Below are 21,619 nucleotides of genomic sequence, written 5' to 3'. Positions count from 1 at the left end.
GCTTGGATACTATGGATTTAACATCTTTTGTGTGATATCCAGCGTAAGCACAAACAAAATCAGCCTAATAAGTATCCAGAATGCAAAAGAGGTGAGTAAGTACGCCCATCCAAATAACTTGCTTAAAGCATAGTATATGACATACGCCAGAATAAAGTACGTGGCGCATTTAATATAAGTGCTGTCTCCAAACTGTGCATCACCAATATTCTTTATATGGCAGAATGCCCGATAAAAAGAATAGGCAGCTCCCACAGCAGCAGCTATGAAAATAAATATGGCAGCGTAAACTGCTTCCATGACTACATCGCTCGGCACTCGTTGTCTTTTAGGACGATTTTTTTTTGCTTCTCTATCTATTCTTTGTGTCTTAACCCTGCTTAGCACAGATATGTCTATTGGCTTTACTGAATTATTTTCCTCATTGGCGGATGTATATTCTGTATCTTCATCCTCTGGCATGCGCGTGCTATGGGCCTCTGCCTGTTGCATAGGGCTCTTCTGGTTATATACTTGAGCAGACATGTATGCATTGCTTATTTCACCCACTACCATCTGTATAATGCTAGAGTAAAATGTTCTTTCACTTTTCTCGTCTGCTGCGCTGTCAACTACAGAACCGCTGTTCTCACTCTCTGCAGATAACTCTACTGTTTCCTCGTCATCTGTTGCTAGGGGGCTTTTCTTCATGGCAATGCGCTCTCCTTTACCCCTTTTCTGACCAGATTCTATATTTTCTGAATGAAACTCCCGGGAAATATTCTTTTTATTTGACCCCCACTTGTTTTTGCTTCTTTTACAAGGGGGCGCACTTTCATTGGCTAATTCTTGTATGCTTACATCACAAATTTCTTTGCACGTGTAAAAAGTATCTGCTTCTTCAATCTCTTTTTCACCGAAAGATACATCATTCTCTGCTGTATGTGGCTGCATATTCTTTTTTTAAATATTTTGTAGAAAAATTTGAAAGATGGCTTGCGCTGCATCTCATGCTCTATATGCACTTCCAATAGCGCGCCCTCAAATCCGCACTCCCACGCACATCTTCGCAATAGACACATATACTATAAAAAGCTAATATTCGCAGATTTTATTTAACTATTTCTTCTGCTGTCTCTTCTCCACCTTCTTCTGGAGAGCTGCAATAGTTCCTCTGATCTTCTTCTTCTTGTTCTTCTCCTCCTTTCTCAGCTTTCTTGGAAGTTTTGTTACCTCTTTTCCTTCCTTCTCCTTGAGAATTCTGTTAAGGACAAACTTGTGCTCTATTTTCTCCAGGCTGGACTTCTTGTTGTATATCTTGGCTGCTGCAGTTGAGACATGTGTACCAAATCGTGTGAAGCAATCCTTTACAATGATGTTATCTGTAGATGCGTTCAATTGCTCGCTCAGCATCTTGGAGATATCCTTCTTGTTTGGGGTTCCGCTAGATGGGTGGTAGACGGATAAAGATAACTCCATTCTATCCAGAAGTGGGTTCTGCTTCTTCTCAAGTATTTTTATTGTGTTTGCCATATGCTGGGGTCAAATATAAAAAAATATTTAAATTCCATGGTAATACTTGGCTGCACTCCAAATACTAAAAATGCGGATATAGCTGACACTGCTTGCCCTGCTTTGTATCTGGCATGTCTATGTGCTGTCTAGTTTATCACACCACTGATTATATCTCTTCTGCATATTGGGCAGTGCCCTGCGACTGAAATATACGAATTAATGCATGTTTTATGGAAAATATGATTGCATTTTAGAATCCCACAAATATTGATGGATATGTACTTGTTTAGGCAGATTGCGCACAACTCGCTCTCCTTCTGCCTGGATGTGTGTGTGTCTGGCCGTTCTGTGTACTTAACGTATTTAATATACTTCTTCTTGAGGCCAGGCCTTCTTTTATCAACTATTCTGTTCTCTGTGTTTTTTGGAAAAATTGGCTGCTCTGATATGTATTGCCAGTTTTTTCTATCTCTGCCAAGTATGCCTATTATCCTGGACATGGCGCAGACGCCTTGCCCCTCCTCTGAATGGGCACTTTTTTTATTTTCTATTTTAGTTTCCTCGACTGGTCCGTTTCTGGCTGCAGAGTTAGGCCATGTTTTTTCGCTCTTTTTAAGAAGCTTTTTCCCTGCAAGAATGCTCTTCATAATCATGTCTCTGCAGTCTGCTGTGCTATTTTTTGTTTGGGTGGTTGCTTTAGAGGGGATCTCTGATTGTGCCATTAAAGCAAAATTAAAATTTATTTCGAATGAATTATGTTATACAGGACTTAGAGTGTGTCAGAAAGGCGGCTCTTTCTAGAACAAATTCTATAAACACCAGCAAGCTCACGAAGAAAATGAAGTACGATGTTTTAGTGCAGATAATAGAAGATGCCTTATCTAAAGTGCACTGCAAATATGCGCTTGACTTGACAAATGCTATCGTGTGCAATACTCCAGTTAACAGCGAAATGCATGTGGAGCTAACAAAAACACTAGAGCTATTTAAAAAAACCAAAAAAGAGATTTCTAAAACAATCAAAAGATCCAAAGTTGATCCAATAACTGAGGAATACATAAGCCATGTGCTGCGCGTGCTGGAATATAATGTAGAATAAAGGGCTTTAATGTGTAAGGTGTAATACTATTTTTCTTGCCGATTTCCCTACGCTTGGAGAAGCCTTCTTAGTGTACTTGAGTGTATAAAACTAGCAGATGTTAGCACAGCTTATAGGAACTATTGAGCCAAAATGTTTTTCTATTATGAAAGAAAACTCTTCATTTTTAAATTTAAATAGTAGTAAATGAACTATTTTATATTTTAGGCACTTGTATTCAAGGCATAAAAGTCATTTTAAGATCGCTGAAGAAGAAATGTGTTTATATTGAAAGAGCTACTGGATAGATCCTTTATACCTATTTACCGTATTTAAGCTATATAAATTACAAGTAAGAAATTACAATAGCAATATATTTGAATAAGTAGACATTTATCCTTTATTTATTAGGCATACAGGTTTGTATGCAGCTTTTCTTTAGCCAATATCCTGCAGATTTTTATTATGCAGACATGTTCATTTTGATGGGAGGATGGTGAATGTACTCCTCCAAGACAAAGTCCTCAATTTCAAACTCATCAATTGACTTTCTTGGCACAGCTGGCGCTATTTTTAGAGTGGGAAATGCATATGGTGTTCTTTTAACCTGTTCGCTCAGCTGCTCCACGTGGTTAAGGTAGATGTGTGCGTCTGATAGCACATGAACAAATTCCCCTGCTGGAATATTGGTCAGATAGGACACCATTTTCAGAAGCAGGGCGTAGCTGGCAATGTTAAAGGGCACGCCCAAACCCACATCTCCAGACCTCTGGTACAGCATGCAATTAAGCTTCCCATCCACCACGCAGAACTGGAAGAGAACATGGCACGGAGGAAGTGCCATTGCATCTAAATCCAGCGGGTTCCATGCACTGACTACCATGCGCCTGCTGTTTGGGTTTTTCTTAAGCTCCTCAATCACACTCTTCAGCTGATCAACTCCCTTTCCGCTGTAGTCATCGTTGCACGTGCCATACTCTGCTCCAAAGTGTCTCCACTGGAATCCATATATTGGGCCTAAATCGTCTTCCTTCCGGCTAATGCCTCGGGATCGTAGGAATTCCTCTGTTCCGTTTAGCGTCCATATGTTTACATTCTTGCTCTTCAGTATTTTATTGTTTGTCTGCCCACGTATAAAGAAAAGAAGCTCCTCAGCAACAATTCGGAAGGGAACCCTTTTGGTTGTTAGCAAGGGAAATCTGTCTCCCTCCAAGGAGTATCTAGACATGTCTCCAAACACAGCAATTGTGCCAGTTCCTGTTCTGTCCATTTTCTCTGCACCTTTCTTCAGAATTCTTTGTATTAGCTGCAAGTACTGCTTTTCCTCATAGTTTTCTTCCATTCAGAATAAAAATAATTGCGTACTGTTATGTCTCTCCTGCAATATAATATCATGCTGGAATGCATGCACATAGTATGCAGGGCATAGAGTAGCATTATGTCTAGGCTATGGTCTAGTAAGATGCAAGTGAGTGCATGCCTCTATTTAAGGTGTCTTCCTGTATTCATATACTGCAAAAGGAATGCGAACTTATAAACCTTAGCACCGACACTTTTGGTATATAGCAAGGGGCGTGCAGTTCTTTAAGATTTTAATAAACTCAAATAATGTGTGCAAGAAAGCATTTTTAGAGTATGCATTTTTAAAGAAATAATGTCTATTGAATATTTTTTGCTTCCTGTAATGCTTAAATTTTAGAGTGTGTGTGTGTAAAGTAAATTCTGTAGGTATAGCTCTTCTAGGAAGAAGGACACAGAGTAGCTGTAAGTATGTGTGCGTGTAAATGTGACAAATAATGAGTATTAGGAGAGTGCAGAATTGTTCTTTAGCAGAGCTATCTCTTATGCACAGCTAGTTTAAATAGAGGAAAAGTAGAACTGCAAATGCGAAAAAAAACCATTTTATTACTGTAGTTGTGTGCTTGGTGTGTTATATGTAAAATAGCGGCAGAGAGAATAAAAGCACTCGAAAAGACCAGCTTACCTTGCTGAACCAAACAATCTGCACATATCTATCAAATTATCTATTAATAACAAACATAACAAATAACCATGTGCAGACGCGCTCTGTCATCTCTACTACCCACACATTCCACAAAAACCCACCGCGCACAAATTAAAGATTAAGCTGTCTGGGTTATACTCCAGGCGCTTTATGCAATATTATCACTTTTTCTACTCTTTCCCATTGTATGTTGTATACTCCTCTACAATAGAAGTATACTTAAACAGACCCAGTTTACCTTACTGGCGGCTGCACAATTAGTTAGCAGAGTAGTTGCTTATGCTAAATATCACATCATTGCTGCTTATTTCTTTATCTTCTGTTACATCCACAGCAGTAACAATGGCTGAGTGCTGTCCACCTGCACCAACGCTAATGACTATCTCATTATCAAAAACCACCTGTTTTGGCGAGAGTTGTGTATCCATTTCGTATCCAAGCTGGCCTTCTTCTCCGAATCCCCAGCTATATGCCTTTCCATGAGATATTGCTATTCCATGCGATGCAGTGATTGCGAAGTCATCCACATTGGATATGGCGCACTTAGTAAACTCTGTTTTGTTGAGGTTGTCGCCTACACCAAGCTGGCCAAAAGTGTTTCTTCCAACTGCCCAAAGAGTGCCGTTAGCATCGAGTATGTGCGTGCTGTGCTCGCCTCCCATACCCTTTCTGAAGGTCTCCGGACCGCCTTCGGGAGTTTGCGAGTAGTCTACCCACGGGCCCCATGTGCCATTTTCATTTGCATTTGGTGCCTGTCCGTAGTTATTTACCCCTGAGGCAGAAAGCTTTATCTTTTTGCACTCTTCTCTATCTGACATGTCCTTTCTCCGCCGATCAAACAAAACCATTCTCTGCACTTCATTTAAAAGAATACACGTTTCAGATTCCTTAGATTCTTTGGATTTATCAGGCTTAACATGCAAAGAAGCTTTTTTAACCCTCCGCCGTTTTTCCATCCTCTTTTTGTTGCTCATACCATCTTCGTCTCTGCCTGGAGTCTTCATTTTCCGCTTATGTCCTGGTGGATGTTCGTCCTTGGCTTTATTTCTGGAACTCTTTCCACTGGTGTTTGCATCTGCTGTACTATCTACTTTGATTGAATCAGCCCCAGAAGCAGTGGCTACTTTACCACCTCCCTTTGTTTCGCTTTCACCAGGTTCTAGAGTATCTTTCATGCCATCAGACTTATTCGGACCAGGATCTGCTGTGCTTTCTGAAGCATCTTTGCTATCTGCAGACTTTTTCTTGCTAATTTCTTTGGACTTTGTTTCGGCGCATTTGTCGATAGAACCTTCTGCTTTCTTCTCTTTTCCTTTATCAGAGTGGGTGTTAGGTGCGTTCTCAGCATTTTTAGCCTCTTCATCCTTTGCAAGCTGCTTGCTGCATGCTTCCTCACTGCTCTCCTCCTCTGAACTACCGGACTGCCGCTCCTTCTCTTTCATACTTGCCATCTTTGCCTTTTTGATCAGTTCCTCAGCCATCTTGCTTCGAGGCTTTTTTGCACTGGAAGCGTTCTTATCTTTCTTCGACGACACAAGAACCTCTTTTTCCTCGCCATTGCTGTTTACCACAATAACCTTCTTTGGTTTATCGCCAGGCGAAACATTAAGATACTCCGCATACAAGGCAATGTCATCCTCAGTGACCTCGTGCTTCTCCTCTTCCTCTTCAAGCACTCTGAGACCTTTGGTAACTGGCTTGACCTCCTTTTCTGCAGAACTCTCTGCTACAGGTGTCACTCCATCAACAAGTAGACGCGTTGTGGGCAAGGCAATCTTTTTTCCACGGGATGGATCAAGAGTCAGCTCACCAGACGGTGTGCAGTAGACAGTCATTCCCTTAGGCGGGTATAGAACAGCCATAGGCATTTTCGTACTAGGCGTAATGCGGATGTATTTGTACTTGGCACTGGTTGGCATCTTTCTCTTACGGGCTTCCTCTGCCTGTTCTGGTGACAGATCGCCTTTCATCTGATCATACATGTACATTTCATTTCCCGCAGTGTCCTTGAAAAACTTTCCCTCTGTGTACAGGCACTGCTTGGCAAGCGTGCTGCTCTTCTCGCCCTTGGAATTCATTCGCTTAACTGCAAATGAGTGGTAGGCTCCTGTCACTGCAGAGCTTGCAGATGCCATAGAAACTCTTGGAAGCAAGCATCCAGTGCTCTTCCCCCTTTTACTGATTACTCGCCCTAGCTTTCCATTCTCGCCATCTCCCCATGTGTATAGCTTGCCCTTTGTATCAATTACAGCTAGATGGTTGCACCCTGCCTGCACCTGCGCCACCTTGATCCCATCCATCTTCAGTGGAGCTTTCGCCATTTTGCACACGGACTCATCTTTGTTGATAGAGTGCCCAATCACTCCACCAGGACCTCTGAACAGACCCCATGTCCAAAGCTCATCATTCTCGTCGACAGCAGCTGATATTGAGTCACCAGCCACAACTTTTTTAATTTTAACATTGTTAGGAAACACTATTTTGCTGGGCTCTTCTTCATTGCCGCACCTTCCTAGTACACCTTCGTCATTGCACCCCCATGAATAGACGGAACCATCAATTGACAGGGCTAGAGAATGCATTCCCCCACAAACTACCTCTACTATTCTCTTATTGCTAAAGTAGGTTATTTCAATAGGCTTAGTACTCATTCCCTCCTCTGTCTCTGTCCCAAGTTGGCCAGCATCACCCGCCCCCCAGGAATAAACTCTTGTTATGAACTTTTTATTTTCCATGTGGAGGAAAAAATAAATTCTATTTATGTTCGACGAAAAGTCGCTTACCATATAGGGTAAGTGGAGTAAAGCGAAATTCAAGAGTGCCTGTGATTGTGTTTCTCGGCGGCAGAATTGCATTTACAGGCGTGGCAGGCCCTGCAGAACAGAAAGAAACCACGAAACCCATACTGATATTGATGCTTTCGGGTTTGAAAAAAATTCTGCTTCTCCCTGAAAACCAAACAAATGAAGGTGCGGGGGAGCGGCATGCAATAACGCAATCTCACAAAACCTGCTACCTGTAAAATGTGTTTTTACAGAGTCAAATAACTATGCTGCTTCAGCAAATAAAGTGCATTGTCTGTTTCTCAGGTTGTTTTTCAATTAAGACAACCGTAGCACCATGCTATACATTGTCTGTAACAGGCTGGCTGCTAGGTATCCTGTGCGCTCTCATTGCAATGTGTGCATTGTCTGGTTTATGGATTGTAGGACATCGGATATTTGATATTATCACAGAATGCACAGTCCGTGCACTTCAAGTTATTCTGTATTATAATAAAGCGCTGTTGTACTATGATGCCTATATACAGTAGAATCATTCTCTATGTGGGGGAGACTCTTTAGTACAGTGTGCGCATACTTTCACGTAGTAATTACGCTGTATAAATAAGAAAGCATTGTAATATGCTATTTTAGCATTCATTTGTTTTTATGCATGCACAGAAGGATGTGTGTAAAGTTGATTCTTATGATGTGGATAAAATATCATTAAAGACAGTGCTAGAAAGGTGTAAGTACTTTATAGCATATATATTTCCAGTGATAGGATAGATTATGCAGTGTGGGCGATCAAATAATTATGAGGCTGGCATTACATAAAAAGGAAAAGAAGTCTATGTTATAGAATATAGGCTTATGTATATAAAATCACTATGGATAGTATACTGCAAGAATTTATTTATTTCAGTAGTATTGTGAATGGTGACTATGATTTAATGTAAAAGCTGCTTCTGGTAATGTGACATTATGGGGGATAGAAGGATTACTGTGATAAAGAAAAGCATGAGAAAATTCAAGATGCATTCGGGTTATATTACATGCACTGCATATAAAGTCTTTTCTTGGCAATTAGTATCTAAACATAGGAAGAGGTCATCTGATACTTTTCAAATAGCAAGGATGTTCTTGCCTGTGTATTTGCAGATTGGGCATTCATAATAGTTCATTTATTATGCAAAATCATCTGCTGTGCTCTCTACCTCTATATAAGAAAGCTGTATGTAGAATACAGGCTGACCTATTTCTCTTTATAAAGAAAGAAAAAAGTGCTTTAGGCCATAGAAGCTAATAGTACTTCTAATTAAATACCCAAAATGTAAGCTAAAAAGGAAATTAAATTTGCGGGTTATATGACAACTAAAAATGCATAATACAACACTGTAAGAGATAAATATTGCATGCATATTGAGTTTGTCACTGCTACAGAGTATAGATATACTGTTCAGAAAAAACACTCTATTATCCATTTATCACAGAATGCCACACATCAATGTGTGTGTTTCTATTTAATTTTCTAAAATTGCTAGTTTTTTTAATTATGCTCTGAATTGGTGCTAAATAAGCTGGTACATTCTGAGTTCTAAGGGAAACATTTAATGGAAAATAGACACTTCTATAATACACTAAGCATTCTTCAGCTAGGATAGCACTCTTTGCATGCGCCTGCTACTAGTTATTTATGTCATCCATCATCTGCTTTGCTCTTAGTAACGACTGCTGTATGAGACTGTCTGTTGGGTATGCAGGGAGTCTTTCCAGGCCTGTGTCTTCTGTCCATAGCAAAGGACACTTGCTGTGCCTGCCCAGTAATTTACTGTATGACAGTACGTCATTTACATCTATCTCGCTTGAAGGTGCCAGTATGTCTTTGCACTCCTGTATTAATAGCTCCTTCTCCTCTAGCTCTTCCATTAGTCGTATTGCAATGTCATATATATCCTCGCTTATGCGCTGGTTTTCCTTCTCAAACCCATGGACCATTACATTATATATAAGATCTATCTTCATAGCAGCTCTCTGGGCCCTCTTTACAAGGCTAATACTACACGTTCTCTTCATAGCAGTTAAACACTCGATTAGAGTGTCTATTTCAGTGGAAAATAACTTGTCCATCTGCAGGAATGCAAAGTAGAAAATAATTTTATTTTTCATAGCCCCCATGGCAAAAGCAATCTCATTGAACAAAACAGGAAAGGTAAGGGGATCCACACCAAAGGTAGCAAAGGCAGACAAGCCAAAGCCAAAGAGAGGAAGAGCTGCAAAGAGAGCATTATACGAGAAGCGAGTCAGCAAGGGATACTTCGAGGGAACCATGAAGATGAACCAACAGGTGGTAAGATAAACCGATGCTAGATAGAATCTTAATAAAGACTTATTTATAGGTTATAGTGTAATTGGGTGTAGGAATTAACTAAGGCAAAAGAAAATAGTATTTTATCCTGCTATGCAGTAGAAATATTGCATATTTAGACTGTATTTAGCAGTTATCACAGAATATTGTGCCAAGGATATATTTTCTGTCTGACATAAATATATTTAGTGCATGCCATAGCTTGTATCTGGGAATGTGCGAGATAGAGTTTTTCATAAGTAGCCATTCACATGAGAGTGCATTTCATAGGCAGATGCATGCTTAGGGACAGCCTTTATAGAATAGCTAGAATGAATTCGGGGGCATGGAGGGACATATAGAATTAATTCGCACTGTATGTATTTTTGTGAGAATTAATGCAGTAGAGTGGGCAGAGTATATTTTCTCATTTATTAAGAGGCCATTTGTGCATATGCTATCTTATTTTAGCTCTGATATCTATGTGAGAGGGAAAAACATGTATTTACTAAAACATTTGCACTGGGCATATTTGCACTTGGAATACTCGTGTGCCGGGCTGGCCCAGCAGAATTTATGTATATTCTGCATATTGCAATTTTAATTATTCCATGTATCTGTATAAAGCTATTTGATTTTTCTGTGCGTATGGATATTGAAGAAATTACAAATGAAAAAAAACCCATTCGAGTATATTCAGATGGAATATTTGACCTCTTTCACTTTGGACACATGCGGATGCTAGAGCAGGTTCGGAAGCAGTTTCCTACTGCAGAAATAGTTGTGGGGGTATGTTCAGATGCAGACACGCATAAATACAAAGGTGCAACAGTCATGCCAATGCAAGAGAGAGCAGAGTCTCTAAGACACTGCAAATGGGTTGATGAAATAATAAAAGACTCGCCCTGGATTATTACAAAGGAGTTTCTTACAGAAAACAGAATAGATTGGGTGGCGCACGATGGAGATCTGTACACAACAGACGGGCATGAAGATGCCTATGCGGAGGTAAAGAAGCTGGGTGTGTTTGTGGAAACACAAAGAACAGAAGGAATAAGTACAAGTGAAATTATTTCTCGAGTGCTTAGAGAGTATGAGCTATTTCTAAGAAGAAACATAATTCGGGGAGCCACATCTAAAGACCTAAACATCTCCAAGTTTAAAGAGAAGCGAATCAAGCTAAGCGCACATCTTGAAGGAAAGCTAGTAAAACTGCGGCGTAAAATGAAAGATATATCAGATGTTTGGGAATCTGCAGCATGCGAGATTAAGAAGAAATTTGTGGAGGTATTTATGTAAGAGGCAAAGGTACTTCTTTTTGGATATTATGAGCTGTACATAAAAGGCATTTCCTGTTGTATTCCTTAAGGATATATTTAGAAAGGTCTTCAGGTTATATTTAAAGAGTTTCCAGCCTCTATTTTATTTCTGGCTTGCATGAAATAGTATAGAAGACATTGGTCTATTTTATATGAGCACTAAAGTCTTTCAGAGCCTATAAGCTGCATTCTTATATAGCAGACGCAGAAAGTGATGTATCCCAAAATGGTTCTGAGAAAATGGCAGGATCCTTCACATATTCGCAGGCAGTTTAGAACACTAAAAACTAGTGCTTTTCTTTTAAAGAGAATAGTAAAATTTTACTGTATACTAGAGAGCATAATTTTTATTTTGACATTGTACGCCTGCTGCTCTTGACCAGAACTATTTCATAGCTAGCGAAAGATATTGCAATAAAGGCTTTATTAATTCTATATTGTGCCTTCTTACAACTCACAGCCAAATGCATCTCACTAGTTAGTGTCTACTTCCATAATATTGGTTTCCAATCAGAAAATCATTTTTTGTTGCATACCATTTGCTATATAATCGAATAGTAAACACACTCTATTCAGTGTAAGAGGAAGCTGCTTTTTGAAGGGGCTTTTGGCTATATTTTTTTCTGGAGGTATAAATTATATTAAATATTGCTCTGTATATATTGGCGCGGTCTAGACCATTTGGCTTCTATTTATAACCTGAATGTTTATCTTCTGAATGTATTTTGTACGTCTTGTAATCGCATGCGCCATGCTTCTTCTAGGGACTAAAGCATCTAAGCCCCTTACATTTAATTTGCCAAGCAGTGACTCTGCATCCCGAGAAAGGATGTCAGCACTAATCACCACACACATCAAGTCTCTCTTTGAAAACAGGAAGGAAATACCATACATAAGCTCTGGGTATGCAGGAGTGAAGTTCTACTACAACCAGCCAAAACATACTACAATAATGCAGTATGGCGATGCCCAGATCCACTACAATGTATACGTCAGGAACAATTCAAGCAAAACATACTCTCATACTTTCTCCATAATAAACAGATCTAGCGACACAAGTGTAGCTGCAGAGGTGATTATAAAGCTTTTCCAAAACAAAATGAGCTTCTCTGCAAAGCAAAAAGGAGAAATGACAAACATCTCCTACGATCTAATCAACAAGCTCGAGCAGGCGATAATTGACCTTTCAAAGACAACTGCTGAGTTAGATGAGTATCAGTATAAAAGATTAGTTCAATATGTAAAATAAAAAGGTGTATCTGTTTTTAAATATGTGTCCTTAACTATATCTCCCTTAATAGCTCAAAGCATTTGTATGTTGCTGCTCTTCTGTATTTACTGCCTTTTAATGTATGCATTTTAGTAAATATTGCGTCCACATGGATTGGAGTATATGGATGTTCTGTGAATGCATGGCATGGTAGCTATGTATTGTTTAATGTTTAGTATGGTTTATTATAGCATTTGTTCTATTTAAAGCAGCACATTCTTTACATGTACCGCTTATATTGGCTGTGGGTAGAATACTATGCTGAGCAAAGATGCACTATTTCTGTGTGCTTAGAGAGCTTAGCATTATATATAGAAAGAGGAGTTAAGCAGAATTTGGTTTATGTCTTTATATACATACTTTTTTAGTTAGTAATTTCTCTACAACTGCTATTCTTCTGTGTAGACTGCAATTACAGACTGCCCTCGAATAAATACATACCCCAAATTGCGCGTGAACGTCCTCGGGCTTTGCCTTTTTTTCCCACGGTGCATGCACGGCTGCTGCGTTCTTGTCTCTACTGCATCCTGAAGAAGAAGATTCATATGCTTATCAATCAGGGATAATGTGCCTCTTACACTTCTGTCTTTCTTTACTAAAACAGTCACAGTATTTCCTTTCTCAAGGTGTGTATGAAGAGCCTCTGTGGGAAACCCAGATTCCATAATTTTTTCAATATGGCAGAGTGCATGACTTTTAGTTTCAAAAATCAACACATGCACAATGGGCTGCTTTAAGAGAATAAAGTTTAGATGGAGGACAATATACTCCGATACATCAGACTACCATGCAATCAACAATGGTACTTCTACTGCCCTTAGATCAAGTTTAATTTTAGTAAGACATAGTATACTTGTAGCAGTAAAAACATATACTTCACTCCCCCACCTCTTTCCTTTACACATTTCTCTTTATGTGGATTCTTCACACTAGTATGCCATAGATAAAAATCGCATATGTTTATATTTTAATGCACACTCCCCACTATGAATAAATTAAAGTATCTTTATCAGCCTGTTATGGGTATAGTCTATTAAAAATTGGCAATATGCCAGTGTACAACTAAGCTAGCTGCAACATAATTCTAGTCACTTCTAGTTAGTTAACCCTTAAGTACTATATTTTTAAACAGCGTATTTATACAGACACATCTGCAAGAAGTATACAATTTTTAAACTACTTTATTTATTAAAGCTTTCTTACGCATATTGGGGTTCATTGGGTAATTTTAGAATTTATGCGAACTTACTCGCATTCTTTTTTACCTTCTTTGCCATACAATATGGATTTTATCTCTTCAAACAGTTCTGATAGATCTATATCTATACCCCATTTAGAAGAACAGTTCAGACTATTAATTTTTTCTGTCTCTGCTATGTCAATTAAGTCACAGCAAGATTCTACTACAGTAGAAAAATTCTTAGGATTATTGTTCTTTACAACCCAAATAAACCACAGCAAGAACTGGTTACTATGCTTCTCATAATCGGCAACTGAATGTTCTTTCTCGGTTTTCTGCATAGCTTGAACAATCTTAGTAATATAGTCTGTATTGTTTTCATTCAGTGTTAAGATCTTTATAAGTAAAAATCCTTTGCTCTTTTTCAGCTCTTTAGCAAATGACTCCAAACTCGAATAGTAGCTATCCTCCAGGCATGTTTCTCGGAATTTAATCATTAAGTACATGATTGCATCAGCATATGTTCTACGAGGTATATATTTTATAATACTTGCTAATTCTAATACATGCTTTAATGCGGATATAAAACATTCTGGCATGTCTTTATATTCATCCATGTCTATCAGTATATTTGGATAGTACTTGTCTGCTATTCCCAAGATATGTGCCATAAGCAGTTCACTTTTAGTGCCATTAACGGCAGGGCAAGAACTTTTCAAAATGTTATCTGCTAGGCACATAAAAGGATGGGTTTTTTCAAGACTTTTTTCTTTTGCGTATAGAAGCAATCCGCATACAATATTTCTTTTATACTCACTGTTATAAATCTGTAGATTAAGCAGAAGAGTATCAATATCCTTGTTCCAGTTGGCATAGCTAAGTGTGGGCTGCTTCTGTTCATCCAAATTAGAGCTTTTCTTGCGTTTTCTTTTGTTTGTTTGTTGTAACTGTATTTCTTTACTTGACTCTATACTTCTGTCTATATATGATTTGATTTGGTCTATAATAGATAATTCCTCCTTAGTTTTCGGGTAACCATCCTTTCTAAATATACTTTCTGGTATAGACATTTTAAAACTAGTTTTCCATTTCAGTTCTTCATTAGCATTAGAATAATCAGGACAGATATTGAACTCATAGAAATATGAATAAGTTAGGAAGAGATCCTTGTCGTGCTCATCAATGGGAGTATAAGATATTTCTAGGCCTCCAAATACATCACTACAACCATCCTTAAAAGACATTTTAGAGTCGATGGATACTTGAACACTAACATCATGACTTAATGCAATTTTCTTAATTAACTCAGCCATATATGCGCTTATCATATTCTCAAGTTCTGCCTTCTTTTCTTTCTCTATCTTATTAGAGCCATCTACAGAAACATCAATGTTCATATCACCCAGCCTTCTTTTAATCTCATTTATCTTACTTAAGTCACATATACCTGCTATCTTTGAAAATCCATATAGTATATTTATCAATCCTGGCATAAGTTTTTTTCTGTCTATCCACATATATTGTGTTTCCTGGTTATTTTCTCCGAACAATACATCTTTCCAGTCTTGGTGCATTCTCTTTAACACTATCTTGTCTATAGGGGTGCACATGTACTTTCTGAAAAAGCCTTTCAGCTCCTTAGAGGCAGATTCGATATGGTCAACTGTGTATATATTCTCATTCGGGCTATATGCAGCGGAGCAGAACAGGCCAAGTAGCGCAGTCTCACAATAGGTAGCCTCGCTCATATTACTACTCATACTCTCTTCGCCGAGAAGGTGATCTTCAATTGGTTCAAGACGTAGCATATCAATAATGTGGGCTATAGAATCATTGTACAGAGGTTTTTTTGTCAGATGAGTTATATATATTCTTTCTTTTCCAATTGAAATATATTTCTTTGGTATATTGCATTTGGCATTCACATTCCTTGCTTGCGCTGCAGTTTCGTTATCAGGCTGTTTATCTTCTGGTTTGACTCCTCTATCCTCCATATACAAACTTAGAAGATTATTCACGGCCTCTTCTACACGATTTTCTCTTGAAGCTCCCTCTTTCTCCTCTATAAACTCGTTTAGTAGATCATGCACCGTTTGAATGAATAAAATCATCTCATCTGTATTCTTTATGCAGTGGTGTATATACGCTTGTATAAGGAAGCTAGGGCTGTTTAAAAACTCGTTATCCACAAGCTTTCTACAGAAAAATAGCTGTAGAGTGGATCTCTCTTTTTTGGAAACTGTTTTTTCTCTGCTTTCTATAAAAAAGTTTATAACATCAATTGCCTTTTCTTGTAATACCTCTTTATGCACATCTGTAGACTTTTTATCTTCTTTACCAGTTTTAACAAATGCAGTCATATTGAGTCTGAAGTGATCTTCATTTATATTTGCACTTCTCAGAACTAGTTTTTTATCATTCTTACTTTTAGTAAATTTAAGGGGCACTTTTATTCCCTCTGCAAGCAGTAGCAGTGAGGCAAGTATTTTGTGCTTATGCTCTTTTACAGAAGTGCTGTTAATAAATACATAGAAAGATTCAACATTTTCTGAATGTATTGACGCAAATCCATCAAGCGAGGGGAACAGCTCAAGAAGCGTGTTAAAGTATTCTTTCTTGTATCTGAGCAAGCTACCTTCATATGGAAGGCTATTGCGTAATCTATCCTGGCTGATGTTTCGTGTGTGTTTGTAGATAGAATCCTTTGGTTTGTGCTTATCTGAGTTTTCTTCATTGCCCGTCTCTATATTTTTAGAGTCTTTTTTGAGAACTTCTATAGAGTGCTCTAGATGTATCTCAGGCGACAAAAACCTCTTCCTAGTCATAAACCCAATATTTCTAGTTATTTCTACTACTGAGAATTTCTCTCCACCTTGACTGCCTTCTTCTGTTTCTTCAGAAATAGCAGCAGCTTTTATCTGGACATCTCTTAGCCCATCTACTGTCAACACTCTGTTCCACACATGGCACAGTATAGCTACTCCAATGAGCATATATATCTTTGCTCTCCGGGCACCAGTTCCCTTCTCCTCTTGTCTTATCTTGTGAGTTTTTAAGTCTTCTGTTTCTACTTCTTTAGTCTTCGATTGTATACTCAACTTCATATTTCTTATCTAAAAAATTTCAATATTTATATTTTTGAAAATTCCCACTTTATCAGAGATTTCTTTTTATTACGGAGTTTTCCAAAATAAAATGATAACTATCTAGCAGTTAACTCCATGTAAAAAATCAGACTCTAAGTGTTTTGAGCACTTTTCGATCTATGAATTTTTTTCCTATATTTCATGTTAATATCTCTTCCACACTTCACATACAAATATATAAGTAGAAGGGGTTTTTCTCAAAAAAAAGAGGAAAGCACAGGAAAATCCAAAAAATGACATATTTTAAAGACCCATCCATGCACTGTCGCTATCCAAAGTGGTTTAGCATACAGTACAAACAAGAGATTTGATGTATAAAGAGAACATAAGATGCATGCGATGTTGACATGTGGTGTGTCTTGTTATGCTCTTATGTTTGGTTATGCGTATTGCAATCTTGTCTAGATGAGCTTTCTTAAGAAATAATATCTAGTTCTATATCCAAGCTGGAGTCATGTGCTTAGTCAACTCTATTAAAATATTTTTATTTGAAACTCTGTATAGCAGAAAGAAAGATACAAAGTAGTATTGCTACTAAAATAGTCACTCAATCACTGTAAACAAAGAAGTGGATATAAACCGCTGTCTAATCTATTCTAAAAAAAGACTTAATCCATGCAATACAAGATCTCACAATTTCTCTTACCCATTGGTATAAACTCTTTTTTATGACAGTTGCTTCTGGGTGCGGCCTTCCAAGTTGTTTTAATACTTTGTTGTATTTTTCTACACTCTGTTCATTGTCTTCTGAGCATAGCATAGTCTTATTTCTCTCTAAAACTAGAATAGTATTCATGAAGTGTGGGCAGTGCTCTAATAAATTACGATCACGTGGGCCAGTCAATTCTTCTGTTTTTATAAGGTTTTAAATAAGAACAATGGTAAATTGGTTCTAAGATGCTTAAAGCTGAGCTTCATAGCTTAGACATAGAGCAAGACTTGGTCTATCAAAGAGCAAAAGAGAAGGCTTTTACCACAATAGTAAACTATTCTTTCCCAGAGTTAGAAATGCAGATGTATGCTGGTCTTTGCCTTCCAAGATTTCGTTGTAGACTACTAGAATATAAGAGGCTTTGTTTTTTTCTGCTAAAATTAAATTAATTAGAGTTAATTGGGGAATACTTTTAATTAAAAGTATATTAATTTTAACTATAAGCACAGAGTACTGATAAATTTCTAATTTTATGGTCTATAAATAGACAACAAAAAGTAAGCTATAGAATGTTTAGTATAATGAAGTCTAATCTTTCGAAGAGAAAGAACCAGCTATTAGAGAGTAAAGAAGTAGAAACAGAAGACTTAAAAACTCACAAGATAAGACAAGAGGAGAAGGGAACTGGTGCCCGGAGAGCAAAGATATATATGCTCATTGGAGTAGCTATACTGTGCCATGTGTGGAACAGAGTGTTGACAGTAGATGGGCTAAGAGATGTCCAGATAAAAGCTGCTGCTATTTCTGAAGAAACAGAAGAAGACAGCGCAGATAGTATAATAATGCCAGTGCTAAAAAAAGAAGCCAGAAACATTGGGTTTATGTACAGAAAGAGGTTTTTTTCGCCTGAGATAAAGCTAGACTACTGTATACCACTTGAAGAGACTGGTTGTGAACGTACTATTTATAGGTTTAAGCGAAACTGCAGTCTGGACAAAGTATGTGATGATAATGAGCTTTTATATGAAGGTGACTTGCTCAAGTACAAAAAAGAGTACTTTAATACGCTTCTTAACATGTTTCCCTCACTAGGTGAATGTGTGTCCATATTGTCAGACGATATTGACTCCTTCTATACATTTATTAATAGTGCTAATGTAAAAGAGCATAAGCACAAAATACTTGCCTCATTGCTAATGCTTGCAGAGGGAAAGAGTGTACCACTCTCATTTAATAAAAGTTATAACAGAACAGAGCTCGTTCTGAGGAAGACAAATAGTGAAGAAGAGCACTTCAGAGTGAGCATGAATGTGTTGGTCAAAACTAGCAAAGAAGAAACAGAGTCTACAGATGTGTTTGAAGAGGTGCTCCAACAAAAGGCAATTGAAGTTATAAACTTTTTTATAGAGAACAGAAAAAATAAGGTCTTTATAAAAGAGAAAGATAGCTCAAAGCCATCTGACTGTGATATGCATGAGAAAGTTCAGTTTGTAAACAGCCCAGCCTTCCTTATACAAACCTATATACACCACTGCCTAGAAACTACCAAGGAGGCAGTTTTATTCATTCATACAGCCTATTGCTTGCTAGGCGAATGGATGCCACAGAAAGAAGAATCCTTGAGAAAAGAGGAGATGGAAAACATTGCAAGATATCTGATAAGTAGGTATATAGAGCAGAAAGACGAACTTGCAAGAGAAAGTGTGAAAAGATACTATATAAGTTGTCATCTACCTGATAGGTATATAAAGGAGAAAGAAAAAAAAATAGCTGAGAAACGGCACAATGCTTTTTTCAAATCCATAGTGTCAGAAGAAAATCGCCCATTTGATATAGAGAAGATAGACATAACTCATATGAACAAAATATTTATGCGCAATGATTATATGGATAACTGCGATGATCTTTTATATCTAGGTGTAGCTTCAGATGTTGTTCCTGTCCCAATAAAGACGGACAATTCGAGCGCTTCTTCTCCTGCACCTGGAATAAATCCCCTAGATGACAAGCATATTCAAGAGGATGCTAAGCCCACACTATCGCCTAGATTTACTGACCATTTAGAGACAGTGCTTCTAGGCCTTCTACTGTCTAGCGCATATAACATTGTGAAGAATATATACAGTGTTGACCACATAAAGCATGCCTCTGAGGAGCTGAAAAGCTTTTTCAAGAAATATTCGAGCGCGCGTGAGCAAGTAGGAAAGGAAATGCACGATGACTGGAACAAAGTAGTGGGGGGCCTGCCTAATCCAAAAATTCGCTATATGCGACCAGACAGAAATCAGCTTATGCCTGGGATGATAAACATGATGCATGTTATTAAAGAGATAACAGGAGTGGGTTCCATAAAGAAAATAGATAGGCTTAAAAGAAGACTGTATTTGGTTGAAGAAACCCAGAGTATTGATGATATAAAGAGTCTTTATGACATGTCTAATAAATTGGATACAATATATAGCCAGAAAGCGAAGCATGAGGTTGACATGCAGATCAAAGACATAATTTATATTAGAAAACTGAAGCATAAAAAAGTGCTTGAAATGAAACAAAAAAATGCAAAAACTAAAGAAGAAGCAGCTAAGATAGAGAAAAAGATACAAATAATAATTCAAAAAAGAAACAGTGATGATTTGGATCGTTTAGTAAGTCGTTATAAAAATATTAGTAGATGGATGGAGTGTAAACTAAAAAATAAAACGCTTCACTATCTGAATATAATATTTTCAGAAATTGCATTAAGTAAAACTGCTCTGATACATTCAGTAGATAGATTTAAAAAGATTCTTAATGAAGGACATGAGGATTTTTTTTGGAATAAACTCAAAATACAATATGACAAGAGTCATCTGCATTTGGACTACTCACATTGCTATGAGTTTGATATGTCTCTTGAAAGTGACCCGAATAAAAAAGAACTAAAAACGTGGAAAAGCAGGTTTTGGTTGTTTTTAGACTATGATTTAGAAAATCTAGAATCGCCTATTATAGGGATGCTTAATTCCTATAAAGATAAAGGTATCGAGACAAGTGAACCCAAAGAAGAGAATAAGAATCCCTTGACTCTGAATAAACATGTGGGTCCTACTCTTTTGTATGAAAAAGAGTACAGGATTGTTGATACTCTCCTGCTTAATCCTCTAATCCATAAGATGGATCATATAAACAAAAATGTATGGGGGCTGCTTCTATATGGAATGGAAAAAAAACTTGACAAAAATCATCCTTTTTTACGCCTAGCAGATAACATCTTGCACAGTACTTGCTTTATGAATAGTAAGATTAGAAATACAATGTTTATATTTCTTAGTCACATCCCAGTAGATAAGCATCATCCGCTAACAGGAATAGACAAGAGTATAGATGAAAAATATATTCCATCCACAATACGTGAAGTATTATACTTAGCAAAAAGTATAAAATTTCTATCGCAGGCAACGTATGCCAATATACTAACTAACTTAATGATTAGTTTGCAAAGAAAATATAGTAATGATAACTACGAATGCAATGATTTTTCTGAAGACCTGATCTCTATAATTCGGAGCGAGCCTTCGCTTATCAAGATTTTAACACTGAATGGAACCATTATGGACTATATTTTTAAAATTATTCAATCTATAGAGGGAGTAGAAACTAAGTATACAGCTAGTGATTGTAAGAGATTTGGCAACCGGCCTTTGCTGTGGATTATTTACTCTGCACAAAAATTTAAATATACAGGATGGTCTAATGTAGTACAAGAATGCTATAACTTAATTGATATAGAAAGCTTCAAAAATGATAGTGTCTATATACGTTATTGTAGTAACACGTGGTTTGTAAATAGGCCAAATCTGTTTAAAGAGATAAAAGACATAGTGTGTGTTGAGAATGATAGGGAGAGTATGGAAAAGTTTTCAAAAATTCAATCTCATTTAATATAAAACCATTGGTAAGGAAGCTTTAATAAATAAAGTAGTTTAAAAGTGTCTTATACTTCTTGCAGATGTGTCTATATAAATAGGGTATTTTAAAATATAGTACTTATGGGTGTACTAACGAGCAGTGGCTAGAATTCTGGTGCAGCTATCTTAGTTGTACACTGGCATATTGACAGCTGGTTACTGCAGATTTCCTATGAATAAAATGTTTTAATTTTAGCTGTGCTATTTGAAGAAGCTTTGTAAAGGTGTTTTAGCTAGAATTTGGATTGTGTCGGATCAATAAACGTATGCGGTGTGTATGAAGAATTCATTGAATTTAAAAGAGCATTGATTACAGAAAATACATTAGAAGAAAACAAGAGAACAGTGCACACAGCAAAAGAACAGCTAAATGTCATAGCCCGCATATGTGTGCTTACTCCATATCATATGTAGCTCAG

General features: G+C 37.4%; 14 protein-coding genes across 14 annotated transcripts; 5 read left to right on the top strand and 9 right to left on the bottom strand.

The window, feature by feature from the left end:
• Window positions 1-9: 9 nt before the first annotated feature.
• On the bottom strand, window positions 10-933 carry NESG_01153 (uncharacterized protein; the record flags this gene model as incomplete). The annotated part of the gene is made up of 1 exon (XM_053048791.1): window positions 10-933. The coding sequence occupies one exon, from the start codon at window positions 931-933 to the stop codon at window positions 10-12; it is 924 nt and encodes a 307-aa protein (XP_052904596.1).
• A 165-nt stretch (window positions 934-1,098) lies between these two features.
• Window positions 1,099-1,512, bottom strand: NESG_01152 (uncharacterized protein; the record flags this gene model as incomplete). The annotated part of the gene is made up of 1 exon (XM_053048790.1): window positions 1,099-1,512. One exon carries the CDS (start codon window positions 1,510-1,512, stop codon window positions 1,099-1,101), a length of 414 nt encoding a protein of 137 aa, XP_052904595.1.
• A 128-nt stretch (window positions 1,513-1,640) lies between these two features.
• NESG_01151 (uncharacterized protein) lies at window positions 1,641-2,216 on the bottom strand (the record flags this gene model as incomplete). Its single annotated transcript, XM_053048789.1, has 1 exon — window positions 1,641-2,216. One exon carries the CDS (start codon window positions 2,214-2,216, stop codon window positions 1,641-1,643), a length of 576 nt encoding a protein of 191 aa, XP_052904594.1.
• A 26-nt stretch (window positions 2,217-2,242) lies between these two features.
• NESG_01150 (uncharacterized protein) lies at window positions 2,243-2,593 on the top strand (the record flags this gene model as incomplete). Its single annotated transcript, XM_053048788.1, has 1 exon — window positions 2,243-2,593. The coding sequence occupies one exon, from the start codon at window positions 2,243-2,245 to the stop codon at window positions 2,591-2,593; it is 351 nt and encodes a 116-aa protein (XP_052904593.1).
• A 442-nt stretch (window positions 2,594-3,035) lies between these two features.
• Window positions 3,036-3,914, bottom strand: NESG_01149 (thymidylate synthase 3; the record flags this gene model as incomplete). The annotated part of the gene is made up of 1 exon (XM_053048787.1): window positions 3,036-3,914. One exon carries the CDS (start codon window positions 3,912-3,914, stop codon window positions 3,036-3,038), a length of 879 nt encoding a protein of 292 aa, XP_052904592.1.
• Window positions 3,915-4,834: 920 nt separating this feature from the next.
• NESG_01148 (uncharacterized protein) lies at window positions 4,835-7,312 on the bottom strand (the record flags this gene model as incomplete). Its single annotated transcript, XM_053048786.1, has 1 exon — window positions 4,835-7,312. One exon carries the CDS (start codon window positions 7,310-7,312, stop codon window positions 4,835-4,837), a length of 2,478 nt encoding a protein of 825 aa, XP_052904591.1.
• A 1,713-nt stretch (window positions 7,313-9,025) lies between these two features.
• Window positions 9,026-9,508, bottom strand: NESG_01147 (uncharacterized protein; the record flags this gene model as incomplete). Its single annotated transcript, XM_053048785.1, has 1 exon — window positions 9,026-9,508. One exon carries the CDS (start codon window positions 9,506-9,508, stop codon window positions 9,026-9,028), a length of 483 nt encoding a protein of 160 aa, XP_052904590.1.
• Window positions 9,509-9,515: 7 nt separating this feature from the next.
• On the top strand, window positions 9,516-9,698 carry NESG_01146 (uncharacterized protein; the record flags this gene model as incomplete). Its single annotated transcript, XM_053048784.1, has 1 exon — window positions 9,516-9,698. The coding sequence occupies one exon, from the start codon at window positions 9,516-9,518 to the stop codon at window positions 9,696-9,698; it is 183 nt and encodes a 60-aa protein (XP_052904589.1).
• Window positions 9,699-10,334: 636 nt separating this feature from the next.
• On the top strand, window positions 10,335-10,985 carry NESG_01145 (uncharacterized protein; the record flags this gene model as incomplete). The annotated part of the gene is made up of 1 exon (XM_053048783.1): window positions 10,335-10,985. The coding sequence occupies one exon, from the start codon at window positions 10,335-10,337 to the stop codon at window positions 10,983-10,985; it is 651 nt and encodes a 216-aa protein (XP_052904588.1).
• A 738-nt stretch (window positions 10,986-11,723) lies between these two features.
• On the top strand, window positions 11,724-12,254 carry NESG_01144 (uncharacterized protein; the record flags this gene model as incomplete). The annotated part of the gene is made up of 1 exon (XM_053048782.1): window positions 11,724-12,254. The coding sequence occupies one exon, from the start codon at window positions 11,724-11,726 to the stop codon at window positions 12,252-12,254; it is 531 nt and encodes a 176-aa protein (XP_052904587.1).
• Window positions 12,255-12,664: 410 nt separating this feature from the next.
• On the bottom strand, window positions 12,665-12,940 carry NESG_01143 (uncharacterized protein; the record flags this gene model as incomplete). The annotated part of the gene is made up of 1 exon (XM_053048781.1): window positions 12,665-12,940. One exon carries the CDS (start codon window positions 12,938-12,940, stop codon window positions 12,665-12,667), a length of 276 nt encoding a protein of 91 aa, XP_052904586.1.
• A 580-nt stretch (window positions 12,941-13,520) lies between these two features.
• On the bottom strand, window positions 13,521-16,559 carry NESG_01142 (uncharacterized protein; the record flags this gene model as incomplete). Its single annotated transcript, XM_053048780.1, has 1 exon — window positions 13,521-16,559. The coding sequence occupies one exon, from the start codon at window positions 16,557-16,559 to the stop codon at window positions 13,521-13,523; it is 3,039 nt and encodes a 1,012-aa protein (XP_052904585.1).
• A 628-nt stretch (window positions 16,560-17,187) lies between these two features.
• On the bottom strand, window positions 17,188-17,445 carry NESG_01141 (uncharacterized protein; the record flags this gene model as incomplete). The annotated part of the gene is made up of 1 exon (XM_053048779.1): window positions 17,188-17,445. One exon carries the CDS (start codon window positions 17,443-17,445, stop codon window positions 17,188-17,190), a length of 258 nt encoding a protein of 85 aa, XP_052904584.1.
• A 377-nt stretch (window positions 17,446-17,822) lies between these two features.
• NESG_01140 (uncharacterized protein) lies at window positions 17,823-21,179 on the top strand (the record flags this gene model as incomplete). The annotated part of the gene is made up of 1 exon (XM_053048778.1): window positions 17,823-21,179. The coding sequence occupies one exon, from the start codon at window positions 17,823-17,825 to the stop codon at window positions 21,177-21,179; it is 3,357 nt and encodes a 1,118-aa protein (XP_052904583.1).
• Window positions 21,180-21,619: the final 440 nt, after the last annotated feature.

The sequence above is a fragment of the Nematocida ausubeli genome (genome assembly GCF_000738915.1).
Source record: "Nematocida ausubeli strain ERTm6 chromosome Unknown supercont2.3, whole genome shotgun sequence".
NCBI lineage: Eukaryota > Fungi > Microsporidia > Nematocida > Nematocida ausubeli.
The sequence above is the reverse complement of the archived record's forward strand: the minus strand, read 5'-3'. Positions and strand labels throughout refer to the sequence as shown.